This window comes from Pseudophryne corroboree, chromosome 10, assembly GCF_028390025.1.
Source record: "Pseudophryne corroboree isolate aPseCor3 chromosome 10, aPseCor3.hap2, whole genome shotgun sequence".
Taxonomy (NCBI): Eukaryota; Metazoa; Chordata; class Amphibia; order Anura; family Myobatrachidae; genus Pseudophryne; species Pseudophryne corroboree.
In genome coordinates, this window is record NC_086453.1 from 24,229,723 (window position 1) to 24,252,222 (window position 22,500).

General features: G+C 43.4%; 1 protein-coding gene across 2 annotated transcripts in view; it reads left to right on the forward strand.

The window, feature by feature from the left end:
• LOC134965849 (uncharacterized) overlaps window positions 1-13,248 on the forward strand; it is a 39,102-nt gene extending 25,854 nt beyond the window's left edge. For both annotated transcript variants that reach the window (XM_063942229.1, XM_063942230.1), the window contains 4 exons: window positions 3,110-3,151; window positions 7,793-8,071; window positions 9,796-10,024; window positions 11,024-13,248. In XM_063942229.1, coding sequence (XP_063798299.1) covers window positions 3,110-3,151; window positions 7,793-8,071; window positions 9,796-10,024; window positions 11,024-11,081 — 608 coding nt within the window. In that variant the 3' untranslated portion in view covers window positions 11,082-13,248. The remainder of the gene's footprint in view (window positions 1-3,109; window positions 3,152-7,792; window positions 8,072-9,795; window positions 10,025-11,023) is intronic.
• The last annotated feature ends 9,252 nt before the right edge of the window (window positions 13,249-22,500 follow it).

A 22,500-nucleotide genomic window follows, 5' to 3' on the forward strand; every position in this document is an offset into this window, starting at 1 on the left:
TGGAGAAGTTGCCAATGGCAATCAAAAAGCTGCTCCGTACAATTGTATAGTATGCAAATTATAAATGTTACTTTAATGCTGATTGGTTGCCATGGGCAACTTCTCCACTGGCTCACTTCTCCTCTCTTTTCACTGCTTCATGAATAGACCAAAATGTGTAATACGTAACCCAGGTTCTGTAGCTCATCGCACTGTTCAAGGTTTGAAGATCACATCTCTTAGATGGTCACCACATCGAAAAAAACATTCTTGGACTCTCTCTGTCATCCCCACCATAGTGCAGTGCAGCACATCAGCCATGGTGGCCGATATCTCTCTCTGGAAGCTTTGTAGGGGAATTATTGTCGAAGTGTTGCCATTGCCAGTCATGCTGTATAACTGGTGGCACCATCTTGACACTGTACAAGGGCATTTCATGTACAGCTTGGCAGGGAGCTGCAGACACCACAGATTCATTATGGGATTCCATCGGTCAGGTGACAGATACCAGAATCCATCAACGAGCGCAGCAAGTCCCCTCGTGGGCTCTCTGTGCTCGCCACGCTTCGGGCCCAGCGGCGAGCTTTGCTCACCATACTATGCTATTCCCCCTCAGTGGTGGCATGAACCACCTCCCAAGGGCAAATACCGGACTTCTGTTGGGATTCTGGGCATCATCATTTACACGTCTGTTGGGATCCTGAACGCCGGGATCATGACAGGCAGTAGGTATATTGACCGCATCTCAACACCACATGCTCTATCTACACACTCTCTCCCATCAGTAATGAGTGACAGAATGGTGGGTGTATCTTACCTGCCCAGTCACAGGCAAATGCTGTCTGTCCCATCCCTTCCATTCCTGGCATTTACATACAGACAACAGAGCACGGGGTTGGACCCCTTCGGTTGTGTGCAGAACTGCCACTCATCCCCGTAAGCCATGCCCACTCATCCCCGTAAACCATGCCCACTCATCCCCGTAAGCCATGCCCACTCATCCCCGTAAGCCCTGCCCAAAACCATCTACTTATTCTGTCCCTTACATCTTTGTGCAGACAAACCCCGCCCCTCCCTCTGTCAGTGGCCCACTGTGAGCATGATTGACATCTCACTGGCCAATCAAACTTCAAGCCATAGTCCCGCCTTCCAGTGTGCTGTCCACTCTCCGTAACGAGTATGTATGACAGTGTTAGCAAGCCAGAGCAGGTTAGGAAGAGAGAGTACTAGGGATGGCCATCGGTGGGTTATCAATGGTTACCATTTATTGTACCATTGATGGATAAACTTGATGGTGGGAAACCATACGTAAGGGAACCATCAATGGTTTTGTCCATGGATGGTCACTCTTAATTTGATATTGAGCCACGGGCCAATCAGGGTCTGGGGGTGTGGCTTTGTGGGTGTCAGGGGCAGAGCTATTGTCCATTTTTTTTTTTTTTTTTTTTATAGCTCTTTATCATCAATGGCGGGAAACCATCTGGTTCTCCCCATCGATGATAAAAGTAGTTACCATTGGTTATAGACCATCAATGATTTTGAATCATTGATGGTCGATGGCCATCCCTAAAGAGTACTGCAGACATCCATCGCATATTGGGGGTCATTCAGAGTTGATCGCTCGCTGCCGATTTTCGCAGTACTGTAATAAGATGAAAAAAAATGGCATTTATGCGCATGCGTATGGCCCGCAATGCGCACGCGCAATGTACGGGTACAAAGCCCGTTGTGGTTGTGCTCAGGTTCTAGCAAAGTTTTCCTTCGTACTGACGGCTGCAAGAAGATTGACAGGAAGGGGGCGTTTCTGGGTGTCATCTGACCATTTTCAGGGAGTGTTTGCAAAAACTCAGGCGTGTCTGAAAAAATGCAGGCATGGCTGGGCGGGTGTACGACATCAAATCCGGACTCGAATAGTCTGAAGTGATCGCAAGCGCTAAGTAGGTTCAGAGCTACTCTGAAACTGCACAAACTGTTTTTGCAGAGCTCGTCTACACATGCGTTCACACTTCTGCAAAGCTAAAATACACTCCCCAGTGGGCGGCGGCATAGCGTTTGCACAGCTGCTAAAAACTGCTAGCGAGCGAACAACTCGGAATAACCCCCATTGTGCAGCACGTATCTGAAAATGCTGATCTGCTGATCAGACAGCCACAAATGGTTAATTTATCTGTAGTGGTGGCCTGCCATGCCAACTCCAGCTGGTAGCCCCCCTAGGCGTGTGCCTAGCCGCAAATATGCCACTGGGAGTCATGTGGGAAATCCTTGATGATCTGATTAAAATATACCTTTTATTAGATTAAATATTAAGAAGATATTCGCAGACAAATGCAAAAAAGTACAAATACATATAAGCAAATATTATACTGACATTCCATGGTCAGGGGCCTGTCCTGTGGTTTGCCCCTTATATACTGTAGATAAGGGTAATAATAACCATATAAATCTACTGCGGTCCACGTGTGGGCCTACAGTAATAGTGGGAGATGATCTTTTTTATTTATTTATTTATTTTTTAAAGACTTAATGATGAAGAAGAGACTTTGGGGTCAATTTATCATACAATGTTGGCGGCTTTTTCCCTGAAAACACAGTTTTTTGGGGCTGGCCACAAATATTATGTATCTCTGCAATGTACATAGGAGGGACCATAGGAAATATCACCATTACCTGCTGCGATCCCTCCATTCCCGCCGGCAGCCGCATCCCCCATAGGTTGCCGCCAGATTTACCAATATCCAAAACATTTCCGATATTGGCCCCAGAAGCTACCGCCATCTGAACATGGCAGTGGCCCATTGTAGCCTCCGGATAATTTTACTGGTATCACTTGTCACTTCTGTCATTTCGGCCAGACTATTGTTGTTTATTATCATTATCAGTAAAACAGGCACACCATTGGTTAGATCCCTATGATTATATCATTTTAGTGTTTATATGTGTAACCGCTTTCCACCCACTATCCTGGTAGTGTACGATAATTACTAGTGCCTCCGCCCACGTGAGAATAGCTAGTGTTTGCTTGGGTAACCCTAATTAATACTCTATATTCCCCTTACTGGTAAGCTAAGCACCCATAGCAATAAAATGGCATTACAACACTGGTTCCAGTAAACCACACTTTATTTTTCAGGAGCACCTCGCCCCCTGACCTCCATAAACACTCATCCCACAGGTAAGTTTTTGCAATTGAATAATGAGCATGCAATATTGTTTCTTTAAGTCTTCATCTCTGCATAAACATTTTCTGGTTCGCGTATCAGAACTACCATTACTCGTTCAGCACTCTAATAAATATCATTTACTCTTATTAGACTTTACCAGTGACGCAATTAGAACTTAAATAACTGTATTAGTAACAAGACATTATGGGGGCGATGTATTATACTGGCACCGATCGTGCCGCTATATTCCTGCCGAAGGCTGGGAAAGGACAACTCCACCCCCTCCCCTGATCCCTGTCAGCAGAGCCGGCCCTAACCAATATGATGCCCTAGGCAAGATTTTGGCTGGTGCCCCCTAGCACCACCGCTGGTTCCGCCTCTGACCCTGCACCCCTTTCCCAGCATCATCACCCCCCACCCATTACCCCCTGTAATTTAAATAAGAACAGTGTGCACATTCGGCGCACAGCCCAAAAAGGGATGTGCTTTTGCTGGCAAGGGGCATGGCCACACAATAGTAACCCCAATTCAAATTATTCCTCACAGTAGTGCAACTTTATTCACAATTTATCATACGATAGTGTCCCTTATTCACATTACATCACACAGTATTACCACTTTACCTTATATACGTTACTCCTCACAGTAGTGCCCCTCATTCACATAACATTATACTGAATTGCTCCTTATTCACATTACACCACACCATATTGCTCCTTATTCACATCACACCACACCATATTACTCTTTATTCACATTAGACCACACAGTAGTGCCCTTTCTACACGTTACACCACACAGTAGAGCACCTTATACACATAATGCCACACATTGGTAATGCATTTATACACATAAAACCACACAGTAATGCCCCTTACACATATGACACACATTATTAATGTCCTTATAAACATAATGCACCTTACACATTATGTCAACCCTTATTAATGCCCTTATATACATAATTTCCCTTACACATACAGTACATTGTTAATGCCCTTTTACACATAATGACACACATAATGTCCCTTACACATATGCCGCACATTATTAGTGCCCTTATACACATAATGACACACATAGTGCCCCTTATACATATGTTACACATACATTATTAATGCCCTTATACACATAATGACACATATAGTTCCTGGCGTAAATCAACTGGCAGCTCTGCTAACATCGGTGCCTAATTTTTATGAAAATGCATCTTATTTGCATTGCTATGTGGCTAGGAGGCACAAGCAGCTTCTGCTGATTAAAATGACTGTGGCTGTATCTGCATACGAAATGCTACACACAGAATATAGGCATGCCGCATATCATTTTAATCAGCAGAAGCTGCTTGTGCCCCTAGGCATACCAGATGCCCTAGGCAATTGCCTAGTTTGCCTATGCCTAGGGCCGGCTCTGCCTGTCAGCTCCACAGTTCATCAATTCATATCCGCCCTCCGCCCCCCCCGTCACCTAACACTAACAGTGGGCAGCATACTTACAAATTGGATGCTGGGGTGCCGGAATTTTGTATGGCTGCATGTCAAGATAAAGGCATCAGGATTATGACTGCCAGTATCCTGACCACGTCCCAGTGGGTCACTGAAATAGCAGCGTTACCGAGACACCACGGGCATTAACCATTCTTACTGCGGCGAGATTACGTTCATTTTCACACTTATAGTTGATTACCACATGCATAAGCAGCTGATAACTAAACTATTCTCACCTGATGGTCCACTGATGTGGTACTAAGACACTATAGGTTATTGCTTCATTGCTCTCGAGGCTTATCGGGGCTAATTGAATAGCCTCCGGCAACACCAATGATCGTGGGTAATTGAATACCCCCCATAGCAACAAAGTGTTTGGTGCCAGGAATTTCTTTTGCATAACTGGTCCTGCAGTATCTTAGTTCTGGACTAGGATGATGCTGTAGCCAAACATAAATGTATTAATAACAATTTACACTAGGATGCATCTCTTTGCTTAGGCTGCTCAACTTTAGCATTCTCTGTTACTGTAATTTAAATGTCAAAGAGGTACCTGTATGTGTTTGCACTATTATTACTGACCACAATCCTTCAGTTTCTTCATGTAATCCCAGACACACTTGATGATTGAGATCAGGGCTCTGTGGGGGCCTCAGGACTCCTTATTCTTCTTTATGCTGAGGATAGTTCTTAATGACATTGGCTGTATGTTTAGGGTCATTGTCCTCCTACAGAATAAATTTGGAGCCAAGAAGATGCTTCCGTGATGGTGTTGCATGAGGGATAAGTACCTGCCTGTATTGTTCAGCATTGAAGCACAAAGAAACAGGCAATGTTGAGGACCATAAATGCAGTGGTCAGCCAAGAAAACATAGTGCATCAGGTGAAATACACATCATGCTTACATCCTTCCGAAATATTAAGATGTCCAGCAGTGCTATAAGCTCACAACTGGAATAAACCAGGAGGACCCAGGTACACCCTTCTACTGTTCAGAGAAGTCTGTCCACAAGTGGTCTTCATGGAAAAATTCCATCCGTAAAGCCATACCTTTGAGATGAAACAAGGCCAAGTGACTCAACTATGCACAAAAACATAGGAAGTGGGGTACAGAAAAATGGAAGCAGGTGCTCTTGACTGAAGTCAAAATGTAAACTATTTGGCTGTAACAGAAGAAAGTTTATTCACAGAAGGGCTGGAGAATGGAACAACAACAACAACAACAACAACAACAGTCTGCAGGCAACAGTAAAACATGGTGAAGATTCCTTGCAGGTTTGTGGCTGCATTTCATAAAAAAAATAAAGTTGGGGACACAGACAGGTACTTATCCATAATGCAATACTATCAGGGAGGCATCTGATTTGCTCCAAATTATTTCTGCAGCAGGACAATGACCACAAACATACAGCCAATGTGATAAATAACTATCTTCAGCATAAAGAAGAACAAGAAGTCCTGGAAGTGATTATATGGCCCCCACGGAGCCCTGATCTCTACATCATTGATTCTGTCTAGGAGTACTTGAATAGATAGAAGGATTTGAGCAAGCCTGCATCTACAGAAGATCTGTGGCTGGTTCTTCAAGATGTCTGGAACATTCTCCCTGACGAATTCCCTCAAGAACAGTGCAAAGTGTGATTTCTCTTTTCATCTGTTCATTCACTTTGCATTTTGTTAACTGATAAATATAAACTAATAATACTTATATTTTATAAAGCATCTTTTCCACACCTGCCTAAAACTTTTGCATCGTACTGTAAATAGCAGGATGTAGCAGCTGAGAGACCACACAAGTCGGTCGGTTTGGTGCAATAGCCTCTGCCAGTTTTATTGTGCAGAGCAACAGAAATAAATATTAAAAGAAATATAAAAAGAAATATATACTGACTTTCAATAGCAGGTTATCTCTCACAGTTTCCATAGTCTCTCCTTTTCCCCAGGCATTGTGAGAGAGAGAAATGATCTGGCTGACAGTCTTTTTAGCACACCCATACAGCTGACAGCCCTAATTAGCCTTCTGTGAGGCTAACAGCCCAAGAACTGGGCTTAAAGTGATGGAGAACCCGCCCTCTTTTCTCACATCCAACCCAGAGCCGTCTTGACAGCAGTGTAGGCCCCTGGGCACAGCAATGCACTGGGCCCCCTACCCATGCTCCAGCGGTAGCGGTGGGAGGAGCTATCAGCGGCAGCCTTGATGTCCTGCAGGCGGTTAGGGGTGTTCTATCTTCTGCCCAGCATGTAGGACCTGAAGCAGTGATTTCTGCTAATTACTCCTTTACTGCACAGATGGGGCTAAACTGTAGAAGGGGTCATTGGGCTGAATGAAGAAGCCCTGGTACATGACTTCCAGGGTGGTAGGGGGTGTTTAATATGTAGGGGAGGGGTGGCTAGTGGAGTGGGCTTAATGTTTATCATTTTACGGTGGGAGGGCAGCTTGCTTGACTGCAGATATCTCAGGTTCCTGAAAATATATTTCTTAGCTTTGAATAGGATAAAATAGTAGAAAGTCCCACCATTCAGAAGATTCTGGGGGCTTGGGGATCAGAGTTCTGGAGCCAGAGCAATTCACTAACGAAAATCTAAAACTGCATATTACGCATGTGGAGCTGGAGCAATGACCAGCTGCTTGAAGACTGATATCTCTGGTTCTGGGCATAGTAGAGACACACTGCCAGTGTCCACTAAAAGGGAAGAGTCCAAGCTTTTGGCTTATACCCTTAGAAATACTCAAAGTCAGACAGAACCCGAAATATCTGGCTGGGAAAAGCAATTAACAGGCTTGGATGGGGACCACTGCTTTCAAGTCGGATATCTCCGGTTCCCCAGGGCCGATTTTCAAAAATATGGTACCTCTGGAAAGAGGGGACCCTCAGGTATCAGCCTAGGGCCCTTATTCTCTTGGGGCCCTTGGGCAAGAGCCCATTGAGCCCATACGAAAAGACGGCCCTGATCCAACCCCAGGACCCTAATCCGGTTCCTACCAAAAGCTCTCAGCAGAGCCAACACAATATTCCTGGGGTTTTAAAACACATAGGTAAGAAACCTGGGACATATATCCCTGCCTTCCACCACTATTCCAGTGAACTTGTCACAATATATGTATACAGTATATAATATATATTTATAGATTTTTTTTTCCCTTTCTTTCTCTTATGTTTGCAGCTGTTAGTTCATCATCCACGACCAGACAATGGAAAGTGCACAGCTTTGCTGTAAAATCCAGTCTCTGTAATGTGCACCTATCTATAAGAAATGATGATTATGTTGATGCTGTCTGTAAAATGCCACAAGCAATCTGCTTCGAAGACATAATCTGCGGTGACAATGAATCTTGGGTCTCCTGGATTAATAGCACCTTTCTGCTTCTCTTCACAAAAAATCAATCCCATCCTAACTTTCTGGAGTATGGGTCACAAGAGGCTGCGACATCAGTCTTTGAAGGTACAGGACAGACTTACTCCTTATCCTAATGCCAGATGGAGAACAGCATTCAACCCCAGAATCCATCTTGTAATAATTCTGCCTAGCTACTTAGTGATGTTTTATGTAAATCCTAATTTAGGGCCTGGTCCTGAGTAACATGCAAGTCCGAATGTGGCCGCCTCTATTGGTTTTTTGTTTGTTGTTGCATACTGTGCATGCGTCGCAGGCTAGCAGACAAACAATGGCAGTTGCTCGGTCATTCCTGGAGATAATTATGTATCAGGTGCTGGAAAGGGGAAGGGCTCACAGACAAACAACAGACAGAGGGGGGTGTAAATCCCACCCCTAAATTTCCCTTCAGCACACTAAAAATTACCTGTTACCATATCTGAACCTATCTGGTAATAGAAATTCAGAGAATTAGTCACACATGTTTGCAAACACACGTTTAGCTGCTGAATCACTTCACGGCTTCTCCAATATCAGCGGTTCTAACACTACATAATAGCAGTGCCCACATAGGGCCATGTAATTTGTCACAGTAGGCCTCATGATAAAGGCTATTACTAAAACACATCCAGACAGAGAGCCAACTCACCCAGGAGCCACCCCCAGGATCTCCCATTGGCACTACAAGGGACAGCATGCCTTCAAAATACTTCTCCCATTCAATGCCTCTCGCACACAAGCAGACAAACAATGATAGTTGCTCGGTCATTCCTGGAGATAATTATGTATCAGGTGCTGGAAAGTGGGAGGGGTCACAGACAAACAACAGACAGAGAGAGGGGGGGTGCAAATCCCCACCATTAAATTTCCCTTCAGCACACTAAAAATTACCTGTAACCATACCTGAACGCTTCGCAGGCTGCAAATGCATCTTTGCAAATCAGAGTTTTGCGCGCATCTCATCCGTTCCTCTCTGGCTGCCAAATTGGTGTCTCCAGGTGGCAACTGGGCAGCAATAATGGTAGCACATATTAGAGAACCGTTTTGTGGATGTCTCGTGGGTGTGTGTAGCCATATGCACTCTGGCTGTCATCTCATTTACCCAGCACAGGGCAGGTGTAATTGGAGGTGTGCTGACAAACGGTGCGCACGCTGCCTGCCCAACAAGGGGGTGTGGCCTAATAAAATGGGCAGAGCCTCACAGGGATCTCTCTTCCGTCACTTTGGGGGGCGTGTCCAGCATCCCCATAGATGCTGGTTGCCCCTTTAGACAGGGCTATGTGTAGTACTGGCTCTTCATCTATGACAGTGTTTTTATGGTTATGCCATTGCCAATGGACATCCTATGTACAAGGATGCACGATCGGCAGACTATTGACCTACTTATGGCAAGCGCAGTATGTCCAACTCACCATGGCTGCTGGTGTCAATGCAATAGTGTTTTTAAATGCAATCGTTGACACTAACATGCCATCAACGCTCCTGCAACTTGTAGCCACACTCCCTGTTACCACCCAGAAATGTCTAGGAAAATAGCATGGAATTCCAAGCAATTTTGATCTTCGCCCACCCGGTGGTAAACATTGCGATATATGCGCAGAGAAAAAACATTAGTCACAGCTTTACGTGCGTCCGACTCAGAATTGCCCCCTTAGTGATTAACTGGAGGATAGAAGTTTACATAACATTGTATGGGAATTTCTCATTACAAAGAATAAATCGAATTGTATTACAAAGTGAAGTTGATATAGAACCGACACGGCAAAATGTAACTTTGCACATTCATTCCTCAGGTTCATTCGACACTTTAGAAGAAGCTGTGGAGCACTCTGGTCGTAAGAAAAAAGCTCCTCAAATTGCAAAAATTACTAAATTAGTGCAGAATTCTACTCCGAATTCTACTACGAATTTGGCACCAAGATGGGCATCACTTTTGGCAACGATACTGATCCTAGCTGTCCTATTAGGAATTGGGATATTCTGGAAAAATATCAGAAAACTTCTAGATAGATTGAGTTTCAGGTACAGTATCTGTGCAAACCCATCTTGTTTATGACTTTTTCATAATTTTCCATTTTCGAGCTCATATATACTAAATGCATGACTATGAATTACTGTATAGACCAAATTGTGTTATAATTTGCTGTCTGAAGAACCGATATAGGGGGTAATTCTGACCTGATCGTAGCAGAAAATTTGTTAGCAAATGGACAAAACCATGTGCACTGCAGGAGGGGCAGATGTAACATGTGCAGAGAGAGCTAGAATTGGGTGGGGTGTGTTCAAACTGAAAACTAAATTGCATTGTAAAAATAAAGCAGCCAGTATTTACCCTGCACAGAAACAATATAACCCACCCAAATCTAACTCTCTCTGCACATGTTACATATCCCCCTCCCCTCCCCCCCCCCCTGCAGTGCACATGGTTTTGCCCAACTGCTAATAAATTTGCTGCTTTGATCAGGTCTGAATTACCCCAATAGTTACATACCTCCCAACTGTCCCGATTTTCGCGGTACAGTCCTGTTTTTCGAGGACTGTCCCGCTGTCCCACCCGCGGGCCGCAGTGTCCCGCGGTGGGAGGAGCAGTTGGGAGTCTCTGACTCTCGCTGCCCTGCTTAGCAGAGCAGCGGTGAATAGACGCTGTGCGCATGCGCACAGCGTCTATTCACTGGAGTCAGAGGGAGAGGGGGCATGCCAGCGGCTCACAGAGCGCTGGGCATGCCCCCTCAGTGACGAAAATGGGGCGTGGCTCGTGATCGCGGGTCCTCCCGTGAAGCCACGCCCCCTTTTCCTTAGGGCACGCCCCTATTTTGGGAGCGAGCGAAGCTTCGCCGCGCGTGTGTCCCTATTTAAAGAACGGAAAAGTTGGGAGGTATGTAGTTATGTCACATGCAGTATAGCTAACGGCTTGTTTAGTCCTGCAATTTACTTTATTTTGCCCGTCACTATCTCATTGTATTGTATTGTATGGTTTTGTTCTCTTCCTGACGCTGCTGCTGTGTTTTATCTCATTAACAGGATGTGCTTGACAAATGCAAATCCTCTTTCAGGCCGTCAAGCAGAGGAAATGATCTGAGAGAATCAAAAAGAATTAAGAAAACACTTACAGAAAACTTCTTGCCATAGTGTTTATAGATATGTATTTCTTCCCACACACAAGATACATTTGAGCTCATTTGCCAACTGCAACATATTTGGGGTTGTATTACAGTACTTTGCTAAGTATATAAGTGCATCACTTCATGTGCAGATGTATATAGCATGCAGTGGATGCATGTTCAATATTTGAAAAGCCAATTGTTTTTTTATATGGGTTGGGTACGAAATTCTGGCAGTCAGAATTGCGTACCCAACAGTAAGAAGACAGGCACCAGGGGTTGCAAGTGGAAATGTGTGTCTTCACGGCTCATCGCATCAACAATTGAATTGGTCCGTTGGGTGCGATCTACTGGTGGCCGTGGGGAAACACAATTGAATTTCCTCCATTATGTCCAAAGTGCATCATTCAGATGAATGTGACAGAACTGTTTATTATTCTGTACCCTTCTTAACTTAAACTAATCTTCCCAGAGCAAAATAATGAAAGAAAACAATAGAATGTTACTAAAGAAAAAGCTCCCTAAGCAATCTATAAATGGGTTATATATTGTAATCAAGGGTGTACGTACCATAGGTGCATGCAGTGCAGCTACTATGGGGCCCAGAGCTGAGAGGGGCCACCTTCCCTGTCACAGTAACATGTGTTATATACATTTTTCGCCATTGGGTGGTATGTAGGGGTCCTTTCAAACTTTTTTTTGGGGCCTGCAATATATCTAGGTATGCACCTGGACCTGCTCATTGTAGTGTGATATAAAATGAACTGGAGGGCATTATAATGTTATATAAAATGAACCGGGCACTGTAATGGAGCACAATATGAACGGGGAGCACTATAGATCATAATGTGAATTGGGGGGTACTGTGCGGCATAATGTGTACTGGCAGCTCTGAAATGTTACATAGGGTGAACTTAAGCACTACTGCGATTTATAAAAGAAGCTAGGGCACTACTATGGGGCATAACATTAAATAAGGCTCTACCATGGTACAGAAATGAACTAGGGCACTATTATAGGGCATAAAATAACAACTGCTGCAGAGAAGTGTCTCTCTAGAAGCATTGGGATGGGGCCCCTTCAGAATGTTGCTATGGGGCCCACAACGTTCTGGCTACACGCCTGACTGTAATGTATATTAAAGCATTGAGGGAAAAAACAACCTTTATTATGTAGTGCTGCTGCCAATCTTATAAGTGTGATCATACTGAGATCTGGTAAGGTATAAATAGGGATCACAATGGGAGTAATCTGGAATCTCTCCAATGGACAGTGGAATTCATATCAGTTCCCCGGTCGCTCTCTCATTTAAAGGTCTTGAAACTCGTACTTACCTGGGTGGCTTGTACTTGTTTGAAACACTGTTTAAGCTAAGTGAAAAAAAAAAATTATACCACTTTAATCATTATATCTCTCCTATCTGTTATTATTCCTTCCAGTGTCAGTGTTTCACGATTGTGCAACCAAGCTGCGTTTAGGTGAAACTGGACCATTCACTTTCTCCATTGTGGAAATCCCTGACGGGGGTTGGGGAAAGTGAATGGTGATGATTGTGCCTGGTTTAATGACTTAATGGCCTGATTGTGAGTCTGACGGATCCCTGCACACGAGGCATGCAACAGATAATTACATAGAAAGGCGGATACTGGCATTAGTATACATCAGTAAGCTGGCTGCCGCACCCAAATGGAGACGTGGCTGTAGATGCATTCAGCGCAGGATCACGTATTCATCCTGCCATTTGTCTGGAAACTGTTTCCATCACATATACTAAAGCTCATTTACCAACACTGCAATTATGTGGAAAACTTGCACTACACCCTGACAACCAATCAGATGTCTCCTTTTAATTTGCATCTTACACTAGTCCTATATCTATCTATCTATAGAGCTGGATTTAGACCATGTTTTCTGACTGGCTGCTCAGGTTCCTGTCAGGAGGCGGAGCCTTTCAGGACCCCGGGCAGACAGCTAAAAGCTGCAAGATGGCTGCCACCCGCCCGAGTCAGCAGCACTGCAACTTTATAGTGTGTTTTTTTTCGTCAATGAATATATGACATGATGTAAAATGATAACGCTTAGCAGCTGTTTTTAAACCTTTGGTGGTGGTAAAAATGTTTTAAGGTCTTTTTTACTTCTGTCTGCACAAGATTTTAATTTTTAATAAAAGCTTTGCTATTATATAAACTCATTGTGAAATGTGTCTTTTTTTTTGAAGATCGTTGCGCAAACAACCTCAGCAGCCCTGGGACACTGGCTTCCGTTCAAAGACATGGTCATCATCTTCTGCGCCACAGTGGGGCGTATTACTTCTTTTGAAGCACCTATATGACTTTTTTTTGTTATGATTTTTGCTTTTATTCTTCATACTGTTGGTGACACTATTAATCCGTATTACACTAACAGCTGTTAGGGTCACTTATTCTATATTTAGTAAATAAGGGCAGGAAGGAAGCAGAAGATACGGGACTAGTGGAACTAGGCAAGTGACCTTTTAGATTTTGTCACTGAGCAAAGAATCAGTAGTCTATGTGGAAATCTTTCATCTCAAGGTCAAAGTCTAACATTTCTCAGCCATGGCCACGATCTCTACACTAAAGGTCCATACACAATAGACGACGTCACTCTGTGAGCGACGTCATCTTGTGTTTCCCCTGCCGGGCCTGGCGGTCGGCGGCCACCCGTACACACTGAGCGATATGACCGCTCATATCGTTCAGTGACGTCACGCAGCCACCGGCCGTGCATGCAGCTCCTGGACTACAGTCAAGATCGAGCTTGCATGCACTGCCGACAACGATGATCGTTGCCGACCTGCGAGGCCGAACATCGGTCGTCGCTGGAGGCATACACACTAAAATGAGCGACGACATTCAGGAAGGGGGAAAATGAGCGACATCGCTTATTTTATCGGGAAATTTGTATGGGCCTTAAGGCCTGCTAAGAAACACTCATCCTACTTCTCTTACTCTATAGCGCATGTTCTGCAAGAAGAAAGAATGTACTGATTATTTGAATATAAACTATATTATGTAATATTTTGTAGTCTTTGGGGTATATTCAAATGATGTCGGATCCTTTCCGATGGAAAGGATCCGACATTTGAATATTCAATTTGCGGCCAAATCCTGTCTCCGCCGATCCGAGTGTTTGCCAACCTGTCGGAAAAACATCAGCCCAATTGAATGGGTCGGAACAGTATCCGACCTAAAAAAGTCTCCAACAAAACGGCAGATCTGACTACAATTGAATACTGCCCATAAACTCTGGTTCCTGCTGTACATTGTTGATTGCTGTCATTGCTAACCTTGACCACTTAACTTACTGGCAATTACCTTGAGAAGGGTGGTATTCATGTGACCGCCGGTCAGCTGACCGACAGTCACATGACCTCCTCCACGAGCCCAACGCCTCACTTTCCCGATGGTCGGCATGCCGACCAACAGGGACTATTTCCACTCGTGGGTGTCCACGACACCCATAGATTGGGAATAGAACACGTGGTGACCGCAGGTCGCCACCAAGCCCGCAGCGTGGCGAGCGCAGCGAGCCCGCAAGGGGCTTGCAGCACTCGCCCCTCACCTTCGGGATCCCGGCGTCGGTATGCTGCCGGGATCCCGGCGTCGGTAAGCTGACCGGCGGTCAGGAGGCCGCCGGTCAGCCATACTACATCCCTTGAGAAAGGTCCTATCTCAGGACCGAAACGTTGGTGAGCCCTTTCCATTTTTTTATGTGAACTGTATTGGAACCGTGTTCTCTCAATAAACTGTTTATGGTGTTTAAATTGACAAACTAAGTCTGGAGAGTGCTATCCTTTTCCACTTATGTGGAGAAACACTGCACTATATATATATATATATATATATATATATATATATATATATATAACTTTGCTCCTGTGAATGTATGTTATAGCTCAGTGGAACAAATTTTACAGAGATAGTAGTACCATCTAATATTGTGATAGAGTCAAGCATCTGTCTTCTGCTTTATTGCTCCTCTCCATGATGTCACATCGAGATTATACATACCTCACTTTCTTTCTAGGTCACTAAGATACTGTATACAATAGTTTCAACACAATTCAAAATCATCCAGTAGTTTTGCGTGATGCTAGAACATCCAGGGATGCTGGGCACGCTGCCCGGATTGATGAAATAGGGAGCTGCCCGCGAAGCCATGCCCATTTCTAACTAGGCCATACCCACTGTCCTGGATTACCAGTGATGCTACGCCTCCTCCATGATAGGCCACACCCACTTTTCGGCTGCAAAGAGGGTTCTGCATCGGGTGTCATCAGTACCAGTGACACCTCTGTTTAAAATATATTTATACTTACTATTATACTTTATATATTAATTTATTTTATTAACATCAGTGCAACAGTATTGGACATAATACAATAATATCCAAATAGGGCAAATTTACTCCTGTGTGTATAAGACTCTTAATAATTAGGGATAAAGTCAAATATTGAACTCCACAATTGCCTTGACAGAAATTCAATGAACACCTATAAAAACTGGTTGAAGGCTGTTGCACAAACAACATCAGCATGGAATGCAGTCAAAATACCGGCTGTCTTGATTCCATGGTTCAGGAGACCAATGCCAGTATCCTAACAGCCGGTGCAGTACCGACAGCCGAAATTCCGACCACCGCCGGTTATTCCCACTCAGCTGGTGGGTCCATGCATTGCACTGTTGTTAATTAATTTTGACAGAAATTCAATGAATACATATAAAAGCTGGTTGAAGAAAATTCAAGGACCTGACTGGTTCCAATTTTGAAGCTTAATGAGAAAAACACCCATCAATAGAGAGATACTATAGAAACGTTTATTGGAGGATTGGCTTACCAACAGTTAATATCAAGTTAAAGGAGTAATAAAAGGTCTCATCTTAATTGTGCTGAATTTTTCTGAGATATTTCTATACAACTACTTTCTACTTTCTACAGCCTAAAGACATATTGGCCGGGATCAGGGCTGGATTAAGCCTTGGGGGTGCCCGGGCACTTAAGACAGGGGGGCCCCGATGGAAGGTGAGGGGCAGTGGCGGAACTACCGCCAGTGCAACCAGTGCGTTGCACTGGGGCCCGCCACTGTCTAGGGGCCCAAAGCAGCGCGGCATGTAATGAGTCAAACTGACTCATTACATGCCGCTGTGTGCTGCGGGCAACTGCCGCCCACAGGGCACAGCCGCCGCCAAGGACAGGAGAGGAGCAGTGGCTACGGGGGTGAAGGAGGAGGAGGGAGGTGGAGGAGGGAGCCGCAGCGGCGCAGCAGCGCACTGTAATTGGTAGAGGCGCTGCTGCTGCCCCTTTCCTTCCCCATAGGCTGTCCTCCGCCGCTGTGAATGCTGGGAAGCGCATCTCAGCATTCACAGCAGCGGAGGACAGCCAATGGGGAAGGAAAGGGACAGCAGCAGCAGCGCCTCCACCAATAACACAGCGCTGCTGCTGCTCCCTCCTCCACCTTCTCTCCTGCCCGGGATCATCATCTGCCAGAAGCTGCACCGAGGAGCCTGAGCCAGCGGAGAGAGTAAATATAATTTTCTTTTCTTTCTTTCTTTCTTTCTTTCTTTTTCTTTCCTGTCTGCCGTTATGTGTAAAAAGGGGGTCGCTGTCTCCGTTATGTGCAAAAAGGGGGTCGCTGTCTGCCGTACTGTGTAAAAAGAGGACGCTGTCTGCCGTACTGTGTAAAAAATGGGATGCTGTCTGCCGTAATGTGTAAAAAATGGGACGCTGTCTCCAGTAATGTGTAAAAAGGGGACGCTGTCTGCTGTAATGTGTAAAAAATGGGACGCTGTCTCCAGTAATGTGTAAAAAGGGGACGCTGTCTGCCGTAATGTGTAAAAAATGGGACGCTGTCTGCCGTAATGTGTAAAAAGGGGACGCTGTGGTACTATTTTGTGGCCACACCCCTTACCCACAAAGCCATGCCCCTATATTTTTTTGCACGCCTACGGCGCGCACTGCCCCTGTTTTACATTGAGGTGGGGGGGGGCTCCGATGCCGTTTCTTGCACACTGTGACGGCACTGTTGCTAGGTATCCATTTCTCTGGCCCTGAGCAGGTATCTCCCTCACCAGATCCTCTCCAGGGGTGAGGGGGTGGACTTGGATGGGATGGGGGGGCCCAAAGCATTTTGTCGCACCTGGGCCCACCGCTCGCTAGTTCCGCCACTGGTGAGGGGTGTATATTAAATTGTGCATACCTCCCAACATGTCCCATTCGAGGAGGGACAAAATGTTCTCTACCTGGACTTCCCACTTAATATATGATTGGCGTCACAAGTGTTGAACTACTTAATTGATAAGAAAGGCATTTCAATACAGGTGATTACAATCATAAATTAAGAAGGAAGTCCAGCTAGAGAGCATTTTGTTCCTCCTGGAATGGGTCATGGTGGGAGGTATAGGTGATGTATATTAAATTTAAACGAATGGTGTATATTAGTTTTAACTATTAGTTCAATAATGCCTGGGTACTGTTTATAGTTTCACCTAATTGTAAGACAACCATTTTATAAACTTTTCTTGTAGTGGAACAAAGACAACTTAACCTTAAAATACACATAGAAAAATAAAATAATTTATCTTGTCACATGCAAGAATAGCATCAGCCTCTGTACTACTTACACACTGGGACAGGACTCAGGAGGACTCTGTGTGTGTGTCTATCTCTAGACCCAAATGGTTTAGTTGCATAACAGTTTACACAGGACTCAGAAACCCAGGCGGGGAGGAGAAGCTGGGATCACTGTGTCACTTACATCTCTCTCCACCCTCCCATCTCTCCTCTGGTCAGAAAGCTCTGTCTGTAGCTCATGAAACATGATACTCCTGTGTCTCTGCCTGCACTGCATACTGTCCTGCTCGCATTCTGGCTGCTGCTTAAGAGGTAAAGTTAGTGATGTCAGTGTGGTCTGGCCGGTGGGCCCCCTGACAAAGGGGGGCCCATGGGGTGCAGTATGCCTTGCATCCCCCCCCTTAATCTGGCTATGGCCGGGATGTAATAGGAGACGAATTTGAGAAGAGTTTCTAAAATAATTTTGCCACAAAAAATTTACATTTTGCAGACTCACCCAATGTGATAGTGTCCGAGTCCATAAAAAGTCAGATGTTTTCTAGGCTAAACAAGACCGCCCAGTAAAAAGTCGGATCCAGATGTTTCCCCCATGTTAAAGATACAACTTAATGGAGTCCAAGTTTGAAAATCTCACACAAAACAGCTCTACAAAGTCGGACATAAATAGTGCTTTTTTTTTTTGCTTGTTTTGTGATCCAACCTGAATCAGCCCCAATATATACTACAGATTTTCTTGAATAAAACAATACATGCCTAATAAACATCTTTTTCCGGAATGTGGGTTCATGAAGTATGACCCTGTATCCAAGTATTGACAGGTCGTTCACCCTGTACACTAGTAGCATCCCGGAGAGCGTATCAAAAAATTCATAGAAACAAAGAATTTGATGGTAGATAAGAACCACTTGGCCCATCTAGTCTGCCCCTTTTTTTTATCCTTTAGGTAATCTCAACTCTTTTTGAACCTTAATTCTTTGTAAGGATATTTATATGCCTATCCCAAGCATGTTTAAATTGCTCTACAGTCTTAGCCTCTACCACCTCTGATGGGAGGCTTTTCCACTTATCCACTACCCTTTCTGTGAAGTAATTTTTCCTTAAATTTCCCCTGTACATCCCCCCCTCCAGTCTCAGTGTATGTCCTCGAGTTCTAATACTTCTCTTACTTTGAAGAATGTTTCCCTCCTGAACTTTGTTAAAACCTTTGGTATATTTGAAAGTTTCTATCATGTTCCCCCTTTCCCTTCTCTGCTCCAATCTATACATGTTAAGATCTTTTAGCCTTTCTGGGTAAGTTTTGTGATGTAGGCCATGCACCATTTTAGTTGCCCTTCTTTCTACACTCTCTAATGTATTTATATCCTTCTGGAGATATGGTCTCCAGAACTGGACACAGTATTCCAAATGAGGCCGTACCAATGACCTATACCAGGGGTTCTCAAACTCGGTCCTCAGGGGCGCACACAGTGCATGTTTTGCAGGTCTCCTCATAAAACCACAAGTGAAATAATTAGCTCCACCTGTGGACCTTTTAAAATGTGTCTGAGTAATTAATACACCTGTGCACTTGCTGGGTTACCTGCAAAACATGCACTGTGTGCGCCCCTGAGGACCGAGTTTGAGAACCTCTGACCTATACAGTGGCATCATTATGCACTAACCAATCATTCAAATTATGATCACACTTGTGACAATTTAACAATTTATTAGTGTTTTTCAACTGAGGAATGTTCTTATTAGACATGATAATTGGCCATAATTTCTTGGAATTTTTACTTTTGCAGTATAGATTTTTCTTTCACTTTAAAACACTCATCTCTAGGTATAGACAGAGATTTTTATTTAGCCTTTTCTAAATCTGCCAGTTTGTAACATATTTGTAAACATTTGCTGAGCAAGGCATTTATCTGATCATGCATCTCACTTTCAACACTCGTGACCCTTTTTCATTTTCAAAGGATGATGACGGCTTGCATGCTGCATCCTGTTCATATCTGTAGGTTTTGTATACTGTAGATATTTGTTTTTAACTCTTCATTAGTCCTATGAATAGACACATCTAGATAGTTTATCATTTGCTCACTACATATATATGTGAATTTTATAGTGTCATCCAGGGTGTTAATGGCTGTCATGTATGTATTAAATTCTTGTTCTGAACCTTCCCATAACACCACGATGTCATCTATAAAATTAGTATAAAACAGAGTCCTGTCAACAAAGTCAACATTTTCTATGAACAATCTGCATTCAACCACAAACATATAGCCTTGGCAAAAACGGGTACCACATGGGACCCCATCGTGCAGCCCTGTAGTTGAAGATAATATGCACCATCAAAAAAAAAAAGTAAGTTAATGTTTTCTCTAATAAAAGCAAACAAAATGTCAAGTCAGACCCTTTATAAAGTTGATTACTTTCCAAAACCTTGCACATGAGGAATGCTTGTATATAAACTTATCACGTCTATACAACATAATAGATATTTATCTGGCACATTTTGTAAGCCCTGAAGTTTTAACAGTAAATCTGCTGTGTCTTTAAGGAAACACTGGAAATACTTTAAGGAAGTATAAAATTAGCTCATCTAATAGCATACACTGCTAATACAAAAATAGCATAAAACATCCTATTGACCAAATGTTTATGTAAACTTTGTTTTATTGCACAATTTTATTAGTAGTTTTGAAAACACAACCAATGCCAGCTATGAGAAAACAAATAGTAAATGACAATTATATAATACATATAATAATAAAGAACTAAAAAAATTATTTTATTTTTGTGTTCAGAGAAGGGTTAGTCTACATGATGTTAGTTATTTATTTATTAATTATCAGTTTCTTATACAGGTATAGTCAGCATATTCGGTTGCGCTTTACAATTAGAACAACAGTAATAGAACAAAACTGGGTAAAAACAGTCAGTCATAGAGGTAGGAGGGCCCTGCTCGCAAGCTTACAATCTATGGGGAAATAGGAATTGACACACAAGGATAGGTGTTATCTATTGCATAATGGTCCACAAGATTGCTAGGTTCTTAATGGGTTGCTGTTGTTTTATAAGGGTTAAAACCTTATCAATCCAGGTCTGATAGTCTTGTTTTATCATAAGACTTAATAAGCTGACTTCCATTCTGTAATCTGTGCCAGTGTGTTATTCTGGGAGAATTCCATCAAATATTTCCCCTATGTTGTTTGTGAGTCCATGTGTAATCTGTACACTGATGTGATCCTGGCTTCTCTGATATGGGGTGATTTCCATGCGTCTTCAAACATCTCAACCCAGTTTCCTTTTAGTTTAGTTAATGTACATTGAAAGTCGGTCTGCCGTATCTTATGACACAATAATATCAGCCTTTTCAAAAGCGGAATTGATAAGGAATTAACACCCTTTGGACAATAACAGGTGGATTAACCTTTTTGTGGACACAAATGAAAACAAAAAGAAGAAAAAATGAAGCGCCTGTGTCAGTATTGAATGAATTATTATTCTTTAAAATAATAATAGTTGAGCCCACGTTCGCTTGACTCAAGGGGCTGTATACACCCCTAATTTAAACGATAAAGGACAACAAAGAAAAAGAGTCAAGCGCTCATGGGTTCATGCTATTGTTCCAATAAACATATTCAGAGCCGGTAATTATATTCGTTAAAAATAATTTATTTTTATTTATACTTATAATAACATCTATAGTTAATAATCTTAAAATATTAAATATACTTTATACAGTAAATTAATGATGTTACTTGCTGGCCAGCAGTTGTGTTATTGGCAAGAAAGAATCAGCTTCCCTCTATGGGGAGTATTGTATTTCAGAAGCTGTGTTGTAACACTGTCAATATTGGCAACTTAGTATCAGTCAGTATGGTAACTGTTGCACGTGAACGGTATAGCGGTATAGCGGCTACAGAAGGAGTTTAAATGTATCCAATTACCTCCTTTGTAAATCCAGCGGTGTGGTCCTGCCCCCTATGCCGAGCGTCCTCGGCAGTATTTGATATGTCTGCGGGGGTTGCCTTTTCTTCTCACCGACTGTAAATTCAAATTGTTCCACGGGAGGATGGATGTGAAGACGTTCTACTGGTACAGCCGCTTATTCCAGTAGGAAGTGACAGAGCTCGTAGCGGGATGGACAGATGGCAAAGGTCCTGTATTATTCCCGCTCTGCTGAGCCGTACACCTCCGTGCTTGCCAAAGACACTGCTGCAGCGACGAACTGGTGGGCGGAGACTGACGCGTTTCGTCACGGAAGCACGTGACTTTTTCAAAGTGATTTCTCCTCACCCTAAAAGGATTGCTTTTAAGGAACTTCAATTAGTGCTTACAGCTGTGAGTCGCACAGAGAGTTTTTCCTTTAAACAAATGTGTATTAATGCTAGCATTTTTACCAGCTCAATTAACTAATTTTTCAGATGTTATACTTTCTTAATAAAGAATCTATAAGAACCAAAGTATAAAAGAAATAATATATAAAATTATGTATAAAAATTATGTGCGTATATATACATACAAATATAAACACATATACACATATGGGGGGGGTCCGGTTGCCTGGAAACCCCACTTAGTTTGGCAAGTGGCTCAAATTATGACAATAGCAATGGTATAAAATACGATTACTAGAGCTGCAGCCACATCATGCAGTTTAAGGGACAGAGCAGAGCTGCTACACATGCTCAATGGTAGCAGGTTCTTCTACCAAGTTTGCCCTCATTCAGTGCACTGGACCAGAGAGTAGCTACTAGGAAGAAGAGACAGGAGCCTTACCATGGGGTGGGAGAATGTGTGCTTACAAAGTGCAGT